This window comes from Ipomoea triloba, chromosome 15 (assembly GCF_003576645.1).
Source record: "Ipomoea triloba cultivar NCNSP0323 chromosome 15, ASM357664v1".
NCBI lineage: Eukaryota > Viridiplantae > Streptophyta > Magnoliopsida > Solanales > Convolvulaceae > Ipomoea > Ipomoea triloba.
Window position 1 is genome coordinate 6255141 of NC_044930.1, and position 21014 is coordinate 6276154.

General features: G+C 32.2%; 1 protein-coding gene across 1 annotated transcript; it reads right to left on the reverse strand.

Moving 5' to 3' along the window:
* Positions 1–5074: 5074 nt before the first annotated feature.
* LOC116005524 (beta-glucuronosyltransferase GlcAT14C-like) lies at positions 5075–7873 on the reverse strand. Its single transcript, XM_031245736.1, has 4 exons — positions 6988–7873; positions 6117–6192; positions 5891–6006; positions 5075–5724 (listed from the first exon to the last, which is right to left on the reverse strand). The coding sequence occupies exons 1-4, from the start codon at positions 7535–7537 to the stop codon at positions 5210–5212; spliced, it is 1257 nt and encodes a 418-aa protein (XP_031101596.1). The 5' UTR covers positions 7538–7873; the 3' UTR covers positions 5075–5209.
* Between the last annotated feature and the right edge of the window lie 13141 nt (positions 7874–21014).

The following is a 21014-nucleotide window of genomic DNA, read 5'->3' on the forward strand; positions in this document are numbered from 1 at the left end:
CTCTATATTCACAGGTCCTATACTCTACATTCACAACTTGAGAACTCCACATTCACACATTACATGGCTACAAATTACTAGAACTTCTTAACTCTATTACAGATTCACACATGCATAACTCTACATTCACGATTTCTATACTCCATATTCACAATTTGAAACCTCCACATTCACACATTTCTGGGCAACTCTACATTCACACAATCATAAATCTACATTCACGATTTCTATATTCTACATTCACACAATCATAAATCTACATTCACGATTTCTATATTCTACATTCACATTTTGAAACCTCTACATTCACACATTTTTGGACAACTCTATATTCAGCAATATGTTTACTAATTAAAAAAAAAAAAAGACAAAAACGACGTAGTTTTGGACCCCAACCTGGGTCCATAGCATAATTTGCCACTTTAAAGCATTAGATCCAAATTTAATTCTCGCCTCAATGGTCTCATCAAATGCAGTATAAAAATGAATAAATATTATATTGATATATACTTAGATTAAACTTATAAATATTTTGTTCAAACTTAATAAGCATTCATAATGGGGTCACCTAAAACAAAGGCTTTTAATTTAGTTTTTGGTAGTGTTAGTAATTTCAATTTCCTATTTTCTCATATAATGAGTTTATAGGAATTTGTTATGCATCCACGAGTCTACTATTTTATTACTAAAAAAAATGATCCTTTTTGTTTTTTTTTTTTTACCATTCCGGGCCATGATATGTCCATTGGTGCAATAATTTTAAAAATTAATTAATTAATTAATTTCATGCATGCCAAATGCTTTGTGTTTTTTGGCATATCCTCTTTTTCAAGAAAAATCACAGGATTAAATCTCCTGTGGTGGGGTATTGGTTTCAAAAGTATATTAAAAAATATTCTATTTTATTCATGATCATCGACTCTAAAATTGATTATATATAATATTTAATTTATGAAACGTGTAAATTTTAGTCCTCTGTTAAGAGTATCCGGCTATCAATATGCCATGAAATCTAAGGATAGAACCATGCTTTTCTTGTTGTCCATAAAAGATAATTCAACTTTTTATCATACAATTATAATGACATTAATACTTTTTATACTCAACTATTAATTTAACAACATTTAAGGAGGTGTTTGGTTGGATGGAAAATGTTTTCCAAGGAAAATGTTTTCCTTGAATTTAAGGAAAACTAGATTTTCCTTTGTTTGGTTGGATGGAAAACATTTTCCATAGGAAAACATTTTCCTTATGAACAAGGAAAACAAATTCCTTGGTCACTCCTTGGTATTTTGTTTTCCATGGAAAATGTTTTCCATGGAAAACAAGGAGGACAATTATGCCCTCATTAACTTTCTTTAATTACCATTATTATTCTTGTTGTTATTATTGTGTAGGGGTATGATTGTCTTTATACCCATTATTCCTCACAATTCCAAATCCAACCAAACAATGGAATTTATATTCTCAGTAATTTATTTTCCACCAACCAAACAATGAAATCTATTTTCCTGGTAATTTGTTTTCCAAGGAATTTGAATTCCGTTTCCTTCAAATATTTTCCAGCGAACCAAACGGCCTGTTAGTCCTTTAAACTTTTTAAAACTCAACCAAACTCTTACCACTATACTCATAACAAAATAAAGTATGCTTAGTTCAAATGAGTAATATAATGTCAAGATATGGATTATTATTTATACTTGTGAAATGAAATTTAGGTCGCAATTTTTAAGTATGGGAGTCAAATTCAAATATCATTCTCACGTTTAATTTGTTCGTCTATTTTTTTTCAATCCCCTCGCTGGATGGCCTGGAGATTTAAGGTTGCTCTATATCCAAAATAGCCAACGATCGAACCATTGACCTTTGGTTAAAGGTGAATGAGTCTCTTCCACTCAATCACACTCTCCAAGTTTGTTCGTCTATTTTGAATGGATTGAATATTTGAAATGATAGATTTAATTTCGATGTAAAATCTAATTCTGCATGTCTAATTGTGAAAATAATATAAACAAATAAATAAAAATTATTTTTATTTAAATGTTAAAAATTTTAAATAACAATAAATCTATTGATACAATTTTTTTATTATCTATATTTTGTGTAAACATCCAAATCGATAATTTATTTTTTCAACAATTCATTTTTCTAAACAAATAAATAAATAAATAAAAATTCACACCTCTAACTATTCTAACAACTTTTGATCCAATTTAACTGTAACCACTCCAATTTTCCGGCCACCGTTTTAACCACTATAATCTTACCGCTCTCCTAAAGAGAGCCTTAGCTTGTCCATCAAAACGTATAGTGGAAAATTTGATTTTTGTGTGAAAAAGAAAAAACTATTACATTATTGTTTTATTCTGATTCCAACTTTGATTAAACAACTTGACTATTATTTTTATTTAAATCTATTCCGATTACCAAGTATTTAACTTTAAACCTGATTAAAAGTTTCATTTTTAACCAAATTAAAGGCAATTTTTTAGCATATATAGGCTAATTAAAGAATTGGAAGGAATTATTGAAGGAAAAGGTGAGTCTTGGGTACTTTGTACAAACATTCTCAAGTGTTTGGATCAAACAAAATCCTTTTCTCACCCCACCCCAAAGGGGCCATATTATATACATTGTGATTGTGCAGTAGTACTAGTATGTGGAAACAGTGAGTATAAAGAGTGAGAAGGGGGTAGCCCCACTCTTATCCTAAAGTAGTGAATAGAATGCCAAATAGGTTTCATCAAGTTTAAAAGACTATGGAGCTAAGCAACTTAGCATTGTGGTAAAGTGATGAGTGCCATAAAGGTGCAATTCAAGCAGCCTAAGTATAAAATTCAAATTCCTGTCCCATCAACTTATTGTAATATAATATCATGCCTCTTAAGTCGTAAGTACTACTTCTACCTTTTTATTTATGACTAAATAAGCATATATAGTGTGAACGATTTGCACTTCAATTTGTTACAATATGCATTCTAGATCAAGTTTGATAAACTTGCCATGGCGGCATAACATAACGGTGCAGATTTAATCAAGAAATTAGTGATTAATAAATGTTGTATGTCTGGTCTATTAGATATTTTAATTAAAAGATTACTAGCTTACATCTCTTTGTATTTTTATTCAGATCGAGTTTGATAAATCTGTCAATTGTCATGGTATAACATAACGATACGATGAGGATTTAATAAAAGAATTTGTGATTAATAAAAGAAAGGGATAAGGGTCAAATAGACCCTCAAACTGTACTCATTTGTGCAATTAGGTCCTTTAACTTCAAAAAGCTCAAATAGGCCCTTACACTTGTTATTTTGGAGCAAATAAGCCCTCTAACCTATTTGTAACCTGTTATTGGTCAACTAGACTTCGGGCCAACTCTGACGAACTTCCGACCAAACTCCGGCGAGTAAAACAACACCGGAAAAGTTGCATTCTGCCCGAGAAGGAAATGGCGACAGTCGGAGAATGTGACTTTTCCAGTGTTGTTTTACTTGCCGGAGTTTGGTCGGAGGTTCGCCTGAGTTGGCCGGAAGTCTAGTTGACATGCAATAAAAGGTCACAAATAGGTTAGAGGGCTTATTTGCTCCAAAATAACAAGTTTGATGGTCTAATTGGAACTTTTTAAAGTTGAAAGACCTAATTGCACAAATAAGTATAGTTTGAGAGTCTATTTGACCCTTATCTCTAAAAGAAATATATTTAGTAAGTGTATAGATGTGATTCCACGATGTGTTAAATTTTTATTCAGATTATGAACCTACATCTCGTTGTATTCTTGTCAAATTTGCACTTAGTGGTTTATATAAATATAAAACAAATGGCAAATTGTAATTAAAGTACTATAAGATAATAAAACCTTCATGTTAAGATATATGCTCTTCCAGTGCACAACTGAATTCCCTAAGAATATTATTATCTCTATCAACAAAACCTCATAATTGCATAAGATATATGTTCTTCCAGTACATAACTGAATTATTCTCATAATTAATATGTTTATTCCTAGTGTTAGTGTCTATATCCTTACATTTGCTTTATTACTATCAGAATAATTTTGGGGGCTTAGGATAGTCTGACGTAATCTGAAAACTCAATGTTTAAAAAAAAAAGTGACTAAACATCAAAGGTTCGATCTTTGGCTTTAAGTATAGAGCATGCTTAAATCTTCAGGCCAGCTACCCCACCCAACAGAGGTACCTACAATTCAGCGAGGGGATTCAATAGTTATACCATGCACCCGGATCCCCTTTGCAAGGTGAACCTATCACAATTTACATACTGAATGTTCACAATTCAAATTATGAACATTCAGTATGTAAATTGTGTATTTTAGACCCGGGTCCACATAATAATTTACCAACGGGATTAGTCACAAATTGCATATCATCATCGTTTGGATGGTAAGAACAAATAGCAGAGTAAATACCTGACTATATCTATATGCTGTTCTTCTCTGCACGCTAAAAGTGGAATGAAATTAGAATGTGACTAATATCAATCCTTTCAAACTTCAACTCAAAAAGACAAAACATAAATTATACAAGAAAGTGAGAAACTAGACAACTAGGCAAATGAATACTTTGATTTACGGTAAAATCCACAATTGCTATCTGAGTATCTGAGATGCACTATGTGTGAAGTTCGCTAGCAAAAGGTCATAAGGAGATAAATCAGTTTAAATTATCCAACTCAAACCAAGAAAACTAATAGACAATCGAAATCACTATCGAGATGCAATATGTATGATGCCCGCTAGCAAAGGATTATAAAGAGATAAATCAATTTAAATTGTCCAACTCAAACCAAGAAAACTAATAGACAATCAAAATCACTATCTAAGATGCACTATGTATGAAGTCCGCTAGCAAAGAGCTATAAGGAGATAAATCAACTTAAATTGTCCCAACTCAAATCAAGAAAGCTAATAGACAATAGAACTTGGTTAGAGCTGCCCTCAGACAGGTGCCCTTCACCACTAGCTTCTGGTCCTCCCCTCTTCTAAATTATTTTTCTTTTCTTTTTTTGAAAAAAAAAAAAAAAAAAAAAAAAAAAAAAGAAGAAGGCAGAGATGTTTCAAAACACGTGTAGAACTATAAACAGATGTTACAGCATAATGACTGTACATAAGACACTAACACTAGGAAGAAAGGAAATAAAGAATAAGAGAATCTGAGATTTTCTGCACATAAAAAACACTTGGCTTAAGTTATTTACACTGAGTAAACCTGAAATATTCAGAATCAAGGAGCTTCAGTACAAGTTTTTCCAACCTTCTTGACCCTGCAGAAGGTTTAACTGCATCAGAACTGCCATGTGTTAGACAAGGATCTTTACCTACACCGGGACTCCCAACACACCAACCCCCGGGCGTAAACAGCCCGTCAGATCTTCTCAAGAGTTCCCTATCGATCTTGTTAAGAACAGGATCATCTGTGGCAAAAGTGCGAGCGAATGGGGCGCCACTCTGGACCATGTCCTCGAAGTGCTCCATTGTTAAGTTCATTGGGTTCTGCTTCGGGGGACTGTCCCATTTTAGGTAATGTAAGTCATGGTTCACTGTCGTGTTCTGAAAGTCCTTGTGATTGCAGACAACCGTGTGGAAGTAGCCCTCGGGGGAGGATAGGAAATTGGTATAGTACATAAGAAGAGTGCGCGGGAGATTGTCCCATCCCCAAATGCAGAATTCCAGGAACGGTCTCGTGAGAACCACCCATTCCGATCCTGCAAATTTTAGATTTTTCTAAAAATGATTAACAAAGTCTTTGTGCTTCAGTAGGTTAAGAAAGTAATTATGAATAGATACTATATTGTAACAGAGTCAGTAGTACTCAAAAAAAGTTATCATTTGGAAATCTATCGAGTTTAAGCAAAGGTGAAGGGGAAGTACCCATGAACAGCTTGAAAGCGGCCGGCATTGACCTTTTCTCCTTTGCCCAAAATACCCCAGATTTCTTCGAATGATATAAGCCAGGATCTACGATTATAGGCCTCGCCCTCTGAAACCTGTGGGTATAAAAAGCATTTTAGAATCACTATGTATCAGTGGTCATAACTAAATACCCGTCTCACAAAGTTGAAACATGGATGTATGGTGCATTGAGTAGAATGCTCACTCTTTCCAGCCAAGATTTGTTGAGTGCTCGAGAAAATTCAGATCCCTGGGCAAAAATGAAAAAACATGCAGGATATCTGTAACAAAGATGGCAAGATTTTTCTTCATTAATAAAGATTAAACATAATATTTTCGATTTGCGTCACTGAATAACATATCCACTTGTACAAACAACTCACGAAAACGCAATGAAACAAAATTTTCAAGAATTTTTTGTCTTTCAAGCAACGATTAAATAACAACACATCTATAACCACTGCACAAAAATAACAAAATACAAGTAAATGAAGTATTCAAAATAATCATATAACCATCACCATACCCATAACTTGACCATAAATGGATTCAATCAATTCTAGCCACTATATGTTTCCCTAACCCTAAGTTCTACTTAAGGAGATCTGCAATCGAATTCCTTCAATCCATTAATACAAAAAAGGCACTATAAGATTAAATATTCCACTTGGTCAGCAGTTCTGAAGTTCAAATGGAATTGCAATTCTAATCTCTAATTCTTTTTGCTTGTTTGGAATCTTCATGATTCCTTAGGAATCCCTTTTCCATTACACTTTTTGGGCAGGCTTGGTGAGCCAAGTCCAGCATCATCGAAACGTGGCATTTTTAAGCGCATTTACTACTAGCTACAATTGTAAGCGCACTTTTAGTGCAATTGTAAGCGCTTAATCTGACAATTGGTATCAGAGCAGAAGCACATTTACTACTAGCTACAATTGTAAGCGCACTTTTAAGCGCTTAATTTGACAATTGGTAGTAGAGCATATCATGGAGCCCTACTTGTAAATTCCCATTCATATCATCAAGAAGCATTGATAGCAAAAATTAGAAATGAAAAATAAATAAGATACACTGACCATCTTGAGGCATGAGAGGGTAATCTGAAGCACTGAGATTGATAAACCAATCCCAATTCTTAGCCTTCTTCAAGAGAATGGCGACGGCGTGGAGCGTGGAAGCCATCACAGTAGGGCCTCTATAGGTCACTAAATCCGCCTTCCCAATAACCAAAACATTCTTAAACTCCCCAATCACAACCTCGGATTTCGCAAACTTACCCAGCTCCATCCTCTCCCCATCCTCCGCCTCCAAATCAAGATGCAGCAAATAGTAATTCCTGGGATGGTACACCGCCCCAACCAGCCGCTTCATCCGCCGCCCGTCGCCTTTCGAACCCGATATCAAATACGCCAGTCGGGGCAGCTCCGGCAGCGACCCGGATCCGAGTAACCCGAAATCGGAACCCGAGGCTCTTGATTCTGAATGTGGGAAGGGAGAAGATGATTTGTGCCCTTTGGGGCGATTAATAATCAGGATCGAAACCAGTATGAGAATGAACAGTGAAAGGCAAAATAAGGGCACTGACCATCTCTTATTGCCGGCGAATCTGATTTTAGCTTTTCTCATTACAAATTGTAATGATTTCAAGATCTGGGGTTTTGAGTTTTATCCAATTTGCTGTATAGATCACTTTGAAGGTGGGATTTGGCCGGAGGGGGGAAAGGAGCGATCGGAGAAAGAATTTTTGTTGTCTGTCGGTAATATTCGGTTGGGCGGCTGTTTTCTGGAGCACAGGTGCGGGCGTTGCGTCACTTTCAGTGGATTCAAATTGGAAATCTTTTAATTCATCCGCTTTGGTTGTACGATATGATCTTCCCATTTAATGAATCCGCCATCTGGAACAAATTTCTACATGGCTACAGTCTCCAGATTGAATTACAAACATGTCTTTCTTAACTTCAACGATTATCCAGAAAAAAGAGTTTGATTTCAAAATTTGTCAACACTGCAATTGAAAGGGTTTTGAAGTTGGATAGTAAGGGTGTGTTTGGTTGGTGGGATTAGGCATAAGGAATTGGTATGAAAGTGATGGCTTGTGTTTGGTTGATAGGTTTTGAGAATACTACTATAAGTTTGGAATATCCTATTAATGACAAAACCCATATCCTTATTAAATAAGAGTTTCATCTCCCTTCCTCCTTTCTTCCTCAACTATTAATAATCATTCACATTCCACCCAACTACCAAACATGCTAAATACTTTTACCAAAACCTATTATCATTATCAAGTATTTGATATCCATTCCGATTCTAATTCTCATGTACGAACCAAACGCACCCTAAATTAATTTCAATGAAGTATTCTTTGGCAATTAGCTATTAGTTGTGGCCGGTAAAGTGGATTGTATTAACTTGTCTGAGTTTGATATTGTAATTAACTAAGTAGTATTTGTTATAGTTGATAGTGAATTGAATTAATTGGTTTTCTTTTTGAAAATTGTATTAACTTGATAATATTTGAAAATATAAAGTAAGAACATATATTTGAAAATATATAAAGTAAAACAAAATATTTATAGTTCATAAAATTAGTTCATACAAAAATTAATGTTTAAACACACAAATGTCAAATTGAAATTACAACCAAACATATTGAAAAGAAAATGTCAAAAGAACCTGCATGGGCAACTCAACTGGTCACAGGGGTGAAGTTTGGGAGAAGAGACCATGAATCGAGTCTTACTAACGATAATGTTGGGAATTTTAACTTATTTAACATAGCCGATAGAAACTCACCATCTCCAAACAACCTCGAGTCAAATTAGTATAATTATTAATATTCAAGTAAAAAATCTAAAAATTATGTTCATAACCTTAAATATTTATTGAATTCTCAATGATAAATAACATACCAAATACAAAATGTAAATAATCTTCAAGCAAATAAGAACGGAAATTCACAATTACAAAATGTCAACACATTTAATATCCAAATACAATACAAATATACTTCATTATTTAAAATAATAATAATAATTTCTTTAAAAATTTTGGGGCATGGACCCCTATTTACATCTGTCTTTGTCCTCGTCAGAGAATTGGAAGCATTCTCAATCTATCTTCATTTCCATCCTCATTGGAGTGGAGATCGTGGAATATCTCTATTACGATTGATTAAAATTGTCATTTCTACAAACAAACATGCAAATTGAATTTGGATACAATTCTCAATCTTAAAAGATCATCCTAAATTTATATAAAATATAAGTAGTGGCGGGTAGTGATGATGATGGGCAAATAAAGATGTTGGATGACTAATAATAACACAAGGAAAAAGAAGTTACAGAAAAGATATAGGCAAAAATACTTTAAATTTTTAATTTTTGTGATAATTATATTTATCTTTTTATATTTTGTGATAATTATATTTATACATTTTTATAATTTAATAATTTATATCAAATTTTTGTGTGCTCATCTTTAAAACATAATTACTAGTACCATTCATAAGTTTATCTAAATGTAAAAGTATTACATTTCTCTTTAAAAATATTTGTAAAACTAACCGTCCATATTACATTGTAATTGGCACAATGAAAATATATATGAAAGGGTATTAAATATTTGTTTATGTATATTAGATTATCTTCTGTAATCAGTAGGAATCATGGGATAGGTATTCCTAACTTTGAAAGTGACAGACTACGGCCCTGTTTGGTAAATGGCTGTTAGCTGATTGGGTTAAAAGGTATGATTAATTGATAATATTGGCTGATTGTAGAAAGTTGTTTAATATATTAGCTGTTAGTTGATAGTTGTTTGGTATAATTTTTTTACTCAAAAAGCTAATTGAAAATGCTACTTTGAGTAGCCTTTTGAATTTTAGTATTTTGGAGTTACAAAAATTTTATCAACCAAACAACTAATAGTGGTCAAATAAGTATTTTGGAGTTACATCCATCCATTTTATTTTAGGGTTTAGGGCTTAATTAAATGCTTTCCCATTAATTGAGTCAAATGGGTTATATGTTAGTTGGGCTTATGAGGTCGATTTATCCATCAAATTGGACTGGTTATATTATTTAGCCAGGCCGGTAATTGCCTAATTAGTTTCTTGATAATTTGCTTAATTAAGCTAATTAAATATTTAGTGGTCTAGTGACATCCGGTTGCACCCACATGAGAGGGGTGGGTTCGAGTCTCAGTAAAGTCAATATTGACTCTTTGTTCTTCATTTGGTATACTACATTGTTACGGAGTCAATAATACTAAAAAAAAAAAGAAACTAATTAAATATTTACTTTTAGTATATTAAATGTTCATTTTTAAGTTTTCAAAAAAAAATGCTCATTTTTAAGTTTTCAAAAAAAATGCTCATTTTTAATAAATTATAGGTTTATTCTAAGTACTCCGTAGCATATTAAAAATAAACATAAAACACTGAACATTTAGTACTCTAAAAATGAATATTAAAAAGGAACATGTAGTACATTACAATATAGTACACTAAAAATAAACATTCAATATATCAATTCCACCAAGCAATTTTGCCACATCATTTCCACCAAGCAATTTTGCCACATCATTAGCTCTTAGTTACAAAATGTTTAGGGAAACTATCGAAATATTTTTTTGAGTACTACTGACTCTGTTACAATGTAGTATTGAACGAGTCAACAGTTGCCTCCAATAGCTACTTTCTCAACGTACTGAAACACAACGAGTCAACAGTTGCCTCCACTGAGGCGAGAGTGTTAACCGGGACACCGGGTGCCACTAGACCACAATGTCTTTGGCACTATCGAAATATTTTTATTACTCATTTATATATAATTAAAAATTTCAATTTTCTAATCTTAAAAATTTGGCGAATCAAATCTTAGAAATGAAATAAAAATGTCATTTAGATTGAGCAAAAACTTGTGTAAGACCGTCTCACAGGTCTCAATCCGTAACACGGATCGAATAATCTTTGATTAATAAGGTTAAAGATTCGATCCATTAATCAAATATTCAACCCCATCTCATAAATTGAGACCCGTGAGACGGTCTAACACAAGTATTACTCTTTAGATCGAGGTTGCAAATGGAATGGGTTGGATTGACCCAACTTGCTACAATAGGGTTCACATTGGGCCAATTTGGCCCATGAACCTAAAGTATTACTATGTATTTATAACTTCATTCTATAAACTATAATCCATCGATTCCAATAAAAAAGTACTAGTTTTATTAGAAGTTAATAATTTGTAGTAAAGTAGTACGGAGTAACATTTACTCCGTATATAAAAAGATCTAAATTAATTAGACCATGTGTTAGGCTATATTGGTCCATCACATTCCAATATTGTGGATCGTATTCGATTAGACTGACTCATAGAAGATTTATCTAATTTATCGTTTTCCTAATACTATCTATAGTTAAGAAATGAATTTGAGTCTAAAAATTCAATTTTGCAATTATGAAGCTAATAAATATAATGGAGGTGATAATCCTGTTTTTGACACCCTCACAATTCATCATAGTTGTATGCACATATTAACACCATTACTTCCTCAATTATTCTTCCTCAAAGAGACTTGTCTTTAAAGAAATGTCACAATCAAGTGAATGCAATCCTTGAAAAAGCAAATTCCAATTAGTTTCACCCAACAACTAACTAATTGGTTGTGCTTTATAAGACAAGTAGGATTTCCAATTCCTTTCAATTATTGAGCTGAAATTATGCCCCTTTTTTAGTCTCCTCAAACCTTCTCTAATTTGCTACTAATTTATGTCTAATATGATACAGCTCACATAATCTTTTCAAGAAAATAAAAACACAACTTATACTATTGCCAATTATAACCGGAAAAAAAGAAAATGTCACTTGGGGTTGCCTTCACAGTTAGTAGGATATGGTGGGCAACATGAGTCCACTCTTTACGTACGTAATCACAGCGGATCATATTCAAATTTGTCTCAATCACTGTGACATAAATCAATCAAATAAGGGTACTCAACTCGTTGATGAAACAAATGGCCTTAATGCATCAGAAGTTAGTGTTTTGTATTTATGGCTACTAAATTATAGAGTTGAGATTGCTATTTTGAGAAAAAAAAAAGAGAAATAGAAAGTGAAATTGTATAATTAATTTTTTTATTTTTAAAATTATTGTTTTAAGGGAAAAAAAAGGTGATTTATTATTATTATTTTAAAAAAAATGTTTTCATCTAAAAAGCACACAAAAATGGTTAGCATTGAGAATATGACACTTTCGCCTGGACCCCAGTGGTTTTTGGCGGTGGCACTTGGACCCTCATCTGTTTCGAAAATTATGCATAGACCCCTTATCACCACACGAATGGAACACTACAGTTAAATATCTTACTCCGTATTAATACGTACTAATGGTACTATTATAAAATTCGTTTTCATAGTTTTAGATTTATTTTTTACGGAGTATTTTTTTATTATAGCACATGTTTCTTCAATTATAATACATTAAGACCTTATACACAGAGACTAATCTAATTTCTTATTAAGTTAGACTAGAAGCTATTTCAGAATAAAAATAAAGGGAATGATACTTATAAATCTAAGACACAACAAATGAAATTAACTCGTTTTCTTTTACACATTTATTTCTTATTTTAGTTTAATATTTAATATTCATTAACTAATTAACCAATGGCACACAACCGTATAAGTTAAAAAAATGTTCTTAAAATTTCGTTTTATTTTAAATAGTTTATTTAATTTAATGTTAATATTATTAACACATCAAACAATCAAATGTTACACATAAACTTCTTACAACTTTCTTTTACTATAGCAAAACATTGATTTAATGTATATTTTAATTTTAATTCTAATATTTATTAACCTATATCAACCAATTATAAGGTGACACATAATTTTTTTTTAATAACCTTCTTTTTTTATACTCTCATTTTTTTTAAAAATAATTTATCTAATTTTAATATGAGCTATGCTAACAAAGGTGCCAAAGAATGAACCCCCACCATCGGGTTTGATTATGTGACCACCCATTTAGTGGTGGGTTCGATTATGTGACCACCCATTTAGAATGGTAACAGATGTCTCATCACATTACATAGTAGCTGACAACTAAATTTATTTACTCCGTATTAGTTATTGGTAGGTTAACCAATTCATTGACACCCAACGAATGAAAGTCACATTAATAGGTCGGGGCGTGGGGGTCCTTGGGGTTGATGATTCAACCTTTTGGGAGAAGATAGGGAGGTAAAAATCACGAGGGGAAAAGAGGCATTTTTTATAACCTTCATTATTGTAGTATATGTTCATCTATGCTTTCTCAACATGTTGAAGCACAAAGAGTCAACAACGCCTCCACTGAGGCTCAATCACATGACCTTCTATATGAAAAAGTCACTACATGCCATCTGAGCACAAGTTGCTTGCCATTAACACTATTTGCCAAATACCCCAAACATTTATGGAGTAATAGTTTAGAAAATATGACAATAACTTTAAATGATAAGGAAGTTTAGAAAATATGACAATAACTTTAAATGATAAGGAAATTAATAGCTTAGGATGGATATCAATAACCATAACTATTAAGGTAATTTATGGTTTTTTAAATACTATTGGCTCTGTTACAATGTAGTATCTGTTCATACATACTTTACCTGTGACATTTCACTTAGGAAGGCCACAGCTATGCCGCTTGACCACAAGGCCTTTGGTTTTAGGAAATATATATGAGGAATGATCATTCGAGAACACATGCTTCATGTAAAGAGTGTGTTGAGCAGAGGATACTGAGGGGTCAAGTCCAACACTACAAAGTGCACTTTTACATAACACTGGACCACTGGATGCACTCTGCAGTCTTACAAAGTGCATTGTATAGTACTACAAACCACTTTAAAATTTAAATTATTTATCAAAATGTCACCATATTTTTTTCATCTTTACTTTGAATCGTTAGATCTAGCAAAGATATATGGCTAAGAATAGCTTTTAGTTTTCTCTTGAACATTGTTTAATCGTTCACCTTCACATGTTCATGGCAGCTCCTGATCACAACATTCAATATCATCATTACTATAAAAGTAATTGAAATTTGAATCAAATCACATTCTCAAAGTATAATTTTTACTCTTACTAAAAAAAATTCTTGATTTAAAACTCTGAAATATGACACACCACTCTACTAAATATACGGAGTACTTCGTAACATTTTCAACCAAAGGAAGGATTAATATTTATTCCCCAAAAACGTTGAATTTATGACTCAAGGGTTACTCACAAGTCACATCCCATCACGACAAAGTATTTAGGAAGATATAAATCACGATAAGTTAGTAGTTTAATAGATATGATCAAATATTCAAATGTTGGTGTGCACAAGAAATTTGTCTACTTTAAACATAATCTATGTACTGATGTTAAATTTTAAATATTAATATCTTCCCTCAAATACTACCAACTAAATTAGTGAGCTAAATTTGTGACAACAAGGATTAATATTTCCAAAAGTAGATATCGTGGTGTCAATATTTCTATATAATAAAAAAAAAAAACTACGGAGTAAATTCATTTTGTGGGGACGAGAATATAGTGCACGTGGCCAGTTGCCTGAATGGCCACGTTGGCTGGCTTCCACATTTTTCGCGTGTGTGTCGAGAACATCATAGTATCTGTACATGGCTGTACAGTATTCCCACGGTATTGTCCTGAGGAATTTCACCTAAGCCCAAAAGATTTGAAGCAGGTCATATTTGAGGTAGGCTTTGCTGTAACGTTTTTTTAATTGAGGTTTATAAACAAATATTTCTTTAGTATGCACTTTAATTACTAATTAAAGTTAAGCACGTACACTTTATCCTAAAAACCAATTAACTAATCACCCATTAAAGTTAAGCACGTACACTTTATTATTAGTACTAGTTTTATACGCGCATTGCGCGCATGGGTTAATGCCCAATGTTTATATTTAAATAAATATTTGAAAGTATATCAATGTAAGATTATATAGGAGAAGTTTATACATGGGTAATTGAATGTCGAATTTTTTTATTTAAATATCTAACTCAACGTATATGAATCCAAGATAATATAGAAAATTCATTATAATTATTACTAAAATAAATGTTTGCAACTTGTAAAATCGATAGTCTAAATATTTGGTCTAAAAATAATAGTTTAAATAAATACTACTTTTCATTTGAATTTTTCTAAGTGTTCTTAATTCTCTTTTGAGTAACATTGTCATTGTCTTCATCTTTACTATTTGTTCTCTTCCTTTTTGTTAGTAGTGTGTTATTTGCAATTCGGTTATTGTTGGTAGCATAGATGACAACGTCATGCAATGAGATTATGATATAGGAGTTATGGACTTTCCTTTAGGTGTTCTGCTTGGGGTTCATTTGGTTTAACCATTATTGTTGAATGAGTTATTGTGGATAAAAAAAAATCCATAGTTTAAGAAAAAAGATTAAATAAATTAATAAAAATTTGAAAATTTAAAATATTATATATTCCAAAGATATTAAAATGTAGTTTCTCACTTCAATTTGCTGGGTAATGGTTTATTCGAGTACTTTCATTGTCAACAAATCCCCCAAGTAGTTAATATGATTGGTTTCAAACTATTCTTTTTTAATTTTTTTCATGGTATTAAAGAAATACATATGTATCATTTTTTGGTGTAACTACTAATTTATTTAATTCAATAAGAGTAAAATAGAGCGATTCCGCTTCAATTTGTTGGGTTATTTGAGTACTCTCTTTGTCAACCAATCCCCAAGTAGTTAATATAATTAGCTTCAAATTATTTTAAAATATTTTTTTCATAGTATTAATAAAATACTTGGTAAATAAATATATAACATTATTTTGTATTATAACTTTGATATTTAATCACAAGATATTGTAAAAATAAGATAATGGACAATGTAATGAATATCAAGTGATAAATTTGAATGTAAAGAATCTTTGCATGAGAGAAAATAAAGACAATATAACTAATGAAATTATTTCTCTTATTTAATTTAATTTTTTGATAATGAATAATTTTTTCAAATAAAGGTATTGTAGACACATAATTCTAAATTAAAGAAATACATATGTATCATTTTTTGTTGTAGCTATTAATTTATTTAATTTAATAAGAGTAAATAGAGTGAGAAACTTAATTATGTCAAATTTGATTGAGATGAGGTTCGAACCTATGATCTTTCTTATAGAAATTAATGGGTAAGTTAAAAGTTAACGGAATATTAACGGAGAAGAGAATATTTAACGGAAAACTTAACGGATAATCATAAAAGTAAGGTTAAATTAGGTAATCTCTATTAATAATATTAATCTGAGTTATTTTAACCATCTATTTGATTAAGTAATTCATCTGAACCATCCATTTGATTAAATAATTTGACCGCCATTTTTTCTACCCATTTTAGGCCTTACTCTCTTTGGCTCTTATTAGTATAGTAGATTGATGGCGCCATGGAAATTCAAGAGCCCATTTTAGAACTATAGCCAGAAAGATTTAGGCCGTGTTTGGTAAATAATCAGCCTATCAGTCAATTTTGGCTTATTTGACCACTATTAACTGTTTGGTTAATAAGCTTTTTGTAACTTCAAAATGCTAAAATTCAAAAGGCTACTCAAATCAGCATTTTCAATTAGCTTTTTAAAAAAAGAAATTATACCAAACAGCTATCAGCTAACAGCTAATTTACCAAACAATTTTCTACAATCAGCTGCTATCAACTAATTATATCTTCTAACCCAATCAACTAACAGCCATTTACCAAACAGGGCCTTAAACTTGCATCCTATTAGATGAGAAAACATACCCCAATCACCCAAGTCACTCAAGATATCATGTGGTAAAATGCTCTATTTATCCGTATAAAGATCGTTGGCATCTAGGTAGTGGGAGAACTATATGACTAAGAGTGAAGGCAAGCTAGAGTTGTACATTTATCAAGCATATGGAAAAGCTTCTACTCTATAAATAGACACATTTATTTCCTTCTTAAGATATCTTACTATTTTCCTATCTCCCGCTCTGTACTTTCATACCCATTTCATGTTGAACTCATTCCCAACAAAATTATCAATTATTATTATTATTATTATTATTATTATTATTTATATAGCAATTATTCTGAAGTATAAAAAATATTTTATCAATATTAATTAATATATAAAAGTCCATTACATTTATTAAAAAAAAAAAAAGTCTTAGATGCGTAACTACTCGTCGATGTTTAAAATTAAATTAAGTATGTGATTCATTGGAATTTGGATAGATGCATATTTTTTTTAATCGTTAAAAGATATTGGCTAACGCCTAGCTAACGCAGCATCATATCCTTTATCACTTAAATTTTGTGAAAATAATATGTGGTCACTACGACATGTGCTAACGTTGTTTTATACTGTCCAATTGATATAGTTTTATATAAGTTACTCAACATACCACCACCACCAGAAAACCACACCACTACCTACGACACCATAGAAAATCATTAAAGAAAATCTTATTTTTATAATTATTATATTTTTATTTATATTGTATTAAATTGAAACTTTATGCAGCTCCAATCGCTCCAAAGGGTCATTTGAATGAGCTGGTTGAAACAATTAGAATAATCTATAACTCTCGTCATAAAAAATTCATCCTGATAGATAAATGTGAGGTGAAAATAAAACTATCCGCATCCATAAAACTTTCTATAACTAATTTGTAATTACTTATTATTTACTCTTTATCCATGCAATTCTCTATCCTATTTCAAAAGTAGTTTCACTTTCAGATCATCTAATTTTTTCTTAAAAAGTTTCTTTTATCAATAAAAAGTTCTTCTATAATTAATCTCTTTTATCAAAATGCAAATTAATTTATGATATTAAAAAATTTAAAAATTCACATTTTATCAAATTATTTTAAAAAATTTTGAAATAAAATAATTCGTATTTACTCAAATATCCAGGAAAAGAAATTTACAACCTAAAAAATTAAAATAAATATTACGTAGAATTTAAAATTATAAAAAAATAAAATTAATTCAAATTTAAAACTCAAAGTATATCAGAATTACTAAAATATTACAAATATTCAAATACATGTAATCATTCATTTCTTCTCCACCAAACCAATTTCATATCTCTTTGATCAAGTTTTCTTGGAGTCGACTATTTGTTAACCTATTAGGAATCCTAGAATGATTTCAAATTTATCATAAAATTAAACTAATAAATATAAAAATTTATTTATTTTTTAAATTAAACAATTATTTTAATTACATCAATATTTATTTTTAATTTATATTATTAACAAAGTCTTAATCATCATCATCAACGCATTGCAATTCTAGTGTGTCAGAATTGCTGCACGTAAAAAAAAAAAATTAAAAAAAAAAAAAAAAGAAGAAGAAGAAGAAGAAGTTACACACATGGTTGAAAGCCAGATAATTTCAACGTTGCGGATGGCCTAATGTCATTGAAGCAATCGAACTATTATAATATCACCGACATTGTACTAATGCTCTAACCTCACTACTATTCCTAACACACCTTAATTGTTTGTCTCGTACATACAATTTTGCACAATTGCAAGACAATGATAAAAAAATCTCCGAAATTTTCATTTTCCTTTGCAACACCCACAAGTGCGTATTCTAGTTGTAGTTGATGAGCAAAACAATTAACATAAAACGCACTTAGATTCTCATCCATAATCAAAGTTCTAAGACCATTGAACTCATCACCTCGCATATTATTACTTGCTCCATCATAGCATTTGCCTTGTATTCTTGAAATGCTTAATCTATGCCTTGTTATAAGAAAGATCTTCAATGGCTACTTTAAGAGACATAGAAGTAGTATCACGAACATGATGAGTAATTCCAAGAAGACGCTCAATAATATGCCCACTTGAATCCACATAATGAATAAACACAATCATTTGCTCTTTAACTGATATATCTCTCGACTCATCAACTATTATTCCATATAAATCTTCACCAAGATCATTGGTTATTATTTGGGTTATCTCACTTGCAATTGCATTAGCTATATCTTTTTGAATGCAAGGAGAAGTCATTTGGTTAATTTCAATTTCAGATTTTCAGGTGCATTTCACATCACTACTTTGGCAACATCTTCATTATTATCCGCAAGGAACTAAAACTTTAAGGCATCAAGGAAGTTTTCTCAATTAAGTAAGTCGTAGCTTTCACCATGCCCATGAAAAACAAGTCCTTACCTTAAAAGAAATTAGATACATTTAGTTGATGAAGTCAATTGAACACGGTAGTCTTGTTTTGTTTGCTCCGATTGTTTAGATACACAAACTTGCAGTATGTGTTGCTCTTAAGTAATTAAGTCTGGACAAGCTAATACGTTCCTTGCATGAGCACTATTATGATTAATTACCAACATGTACATGCAATCTTTCCGACCCTCTTTTTCAATTGTTGAATCCTTTTGTAACAAATGGCTCTCATCCTGCTTGTAGTCCACTGCTTTCATCTTTGAATAGATAACAACATAAACAATTTGCTGTATCTTCTCATACACTATACTCCAACCAAAACCAATTGCTATATATGATCTTTAAACCATTTAGGATTAAATCTTCCAGTAGCACCCGTAATCATTCTGTCACTCTATGTTGGAAAATAGCACTAAAAATGGCATTTTTTTAAGTGGCCATTTTGTGGTATAAATATATGTGGGTCCACTTCCGATTTTGGGTCGGGTCAAAGTGGATTCGGGTTCTTCGTTCTTAGACGAAGAGATCGATATATTATACGCTCAAAATGGATAATGGGTGAATGAGAAATTGATTCTCAAAGTAGACCCATTTGAGATGGAATTCAAGTGTGGAAAAGCTTAAGTAGCTTTGTCCCACATTGGTTTGGAATGAACCTTTGCACCAATATATATACAAGAGTCTTTTTATGACTAATTAACTTGTATAGCATAGATGCTCTCTCTTGCGCGCAGGGGGGGGGTGCAAATCAAATCCCAAAATGAGTTCGAAAGGCTTGAACTCGTGTGCGCCGGCACCTGTGGGCACGAATGTCGTCCGTTATGCCATATTCTCGAACGAGTTTTCCATCTCAGACCACATGAGAACGAGTTTTCCATCTCAGACCACATGAGATCGAACTGATCTCTCGTTCGAGACATCAAACGAACTGACCTCTCGAGAAGTAGTCCAATGTCTCGAACCAAGTCGCGTACGAGGGCGATATCGCGCAGCCCGGGTCGGCGCGCGCGTTCGATGTCTCGCGGACCAATTTGATGTCTCGTTGCAGTGCGATGTCTCGAAGCTAGCACTTCTCGACGTCTCGCGGCACGGGCTATGTCTCGAAGGTACGCAGATATGAACGATGTCTCGAACAGCGACTTTGGTGACCTCTCGATTGCGACCGTTCACCTACTGGATCCGTTCAGAAATGACTCTTAATATTACGGAATTAATATGATTAATTCCAATCATTATTTCAGAGTTTATTTCTTGATTAAATGGATTAGTAGTGGGTGTAAATAGGTTGCTATTGGGTGAAGGTTACGAATGGGAATTAAATGTCAGATTTAATGCTATGATCCCATCCTTCACTATATATTCGTTGGTAAGCAGTTGATTTGATACAAGCTACACAGAACACACCTACGAAACACTTTCTCCCTCAAAACTCTGCTTATCCTTCCTTCAAGCAATCTGCGTTCATCCCATGGTTTTAGTTCGCCGGGTCCAAGTTTGTGTGCTCAAACGGCGGATCGTAGCACGTTTTATCCTGGGAAACCTAGGCCGCAACGATCCAGCACCCCGGGAGGCGGTAAATAAGGTTTTAAGGCTAGTGACAACACGACTCGTGCTTCCAACCACCCTGAAGTCCATACAGCTCACCCGTCAACTTTCAAGACCACTCAACCCAGCTTGGTACCTTCATCATTTGTAATTGTTTAATCCTACGTGGATTATAATTTCCTTGTAATTTGTTTTTGGTTTTGTTTTCCAATTTCTTGTATTTCCGATTGTCAGAGAGGGTTTTCTCTAACAATCTTAAAACCTTATATCTTCTTCTACTCCTTCTGACTTTCGG

Bases quoted from the DNA above. Each gene is read 5' to 3' on its own strand.
- LOC116005524 (XM_031245736.1), bottom strand. From the start codon at position 7,537: ATGAGAAAAGCTAAAATCAGATTCGCCGGCAATAAGAGATGGTCAGTG. The intron at 6,193-6,987 runs GTCAGTGTATCT...TCTTTGTTACAG, and splicing joins CCCTCTCATGCCTCAAGATG to ATATCCTGCATGTTTTTTCA. The intron at 6,007-6,116 runs GTGAGCATTCTA...TTATACCCACAG, and splicing joins ACAAATCTTGGCTGGAAAGA to GTTTCAGAGGGCGAGGCCTA.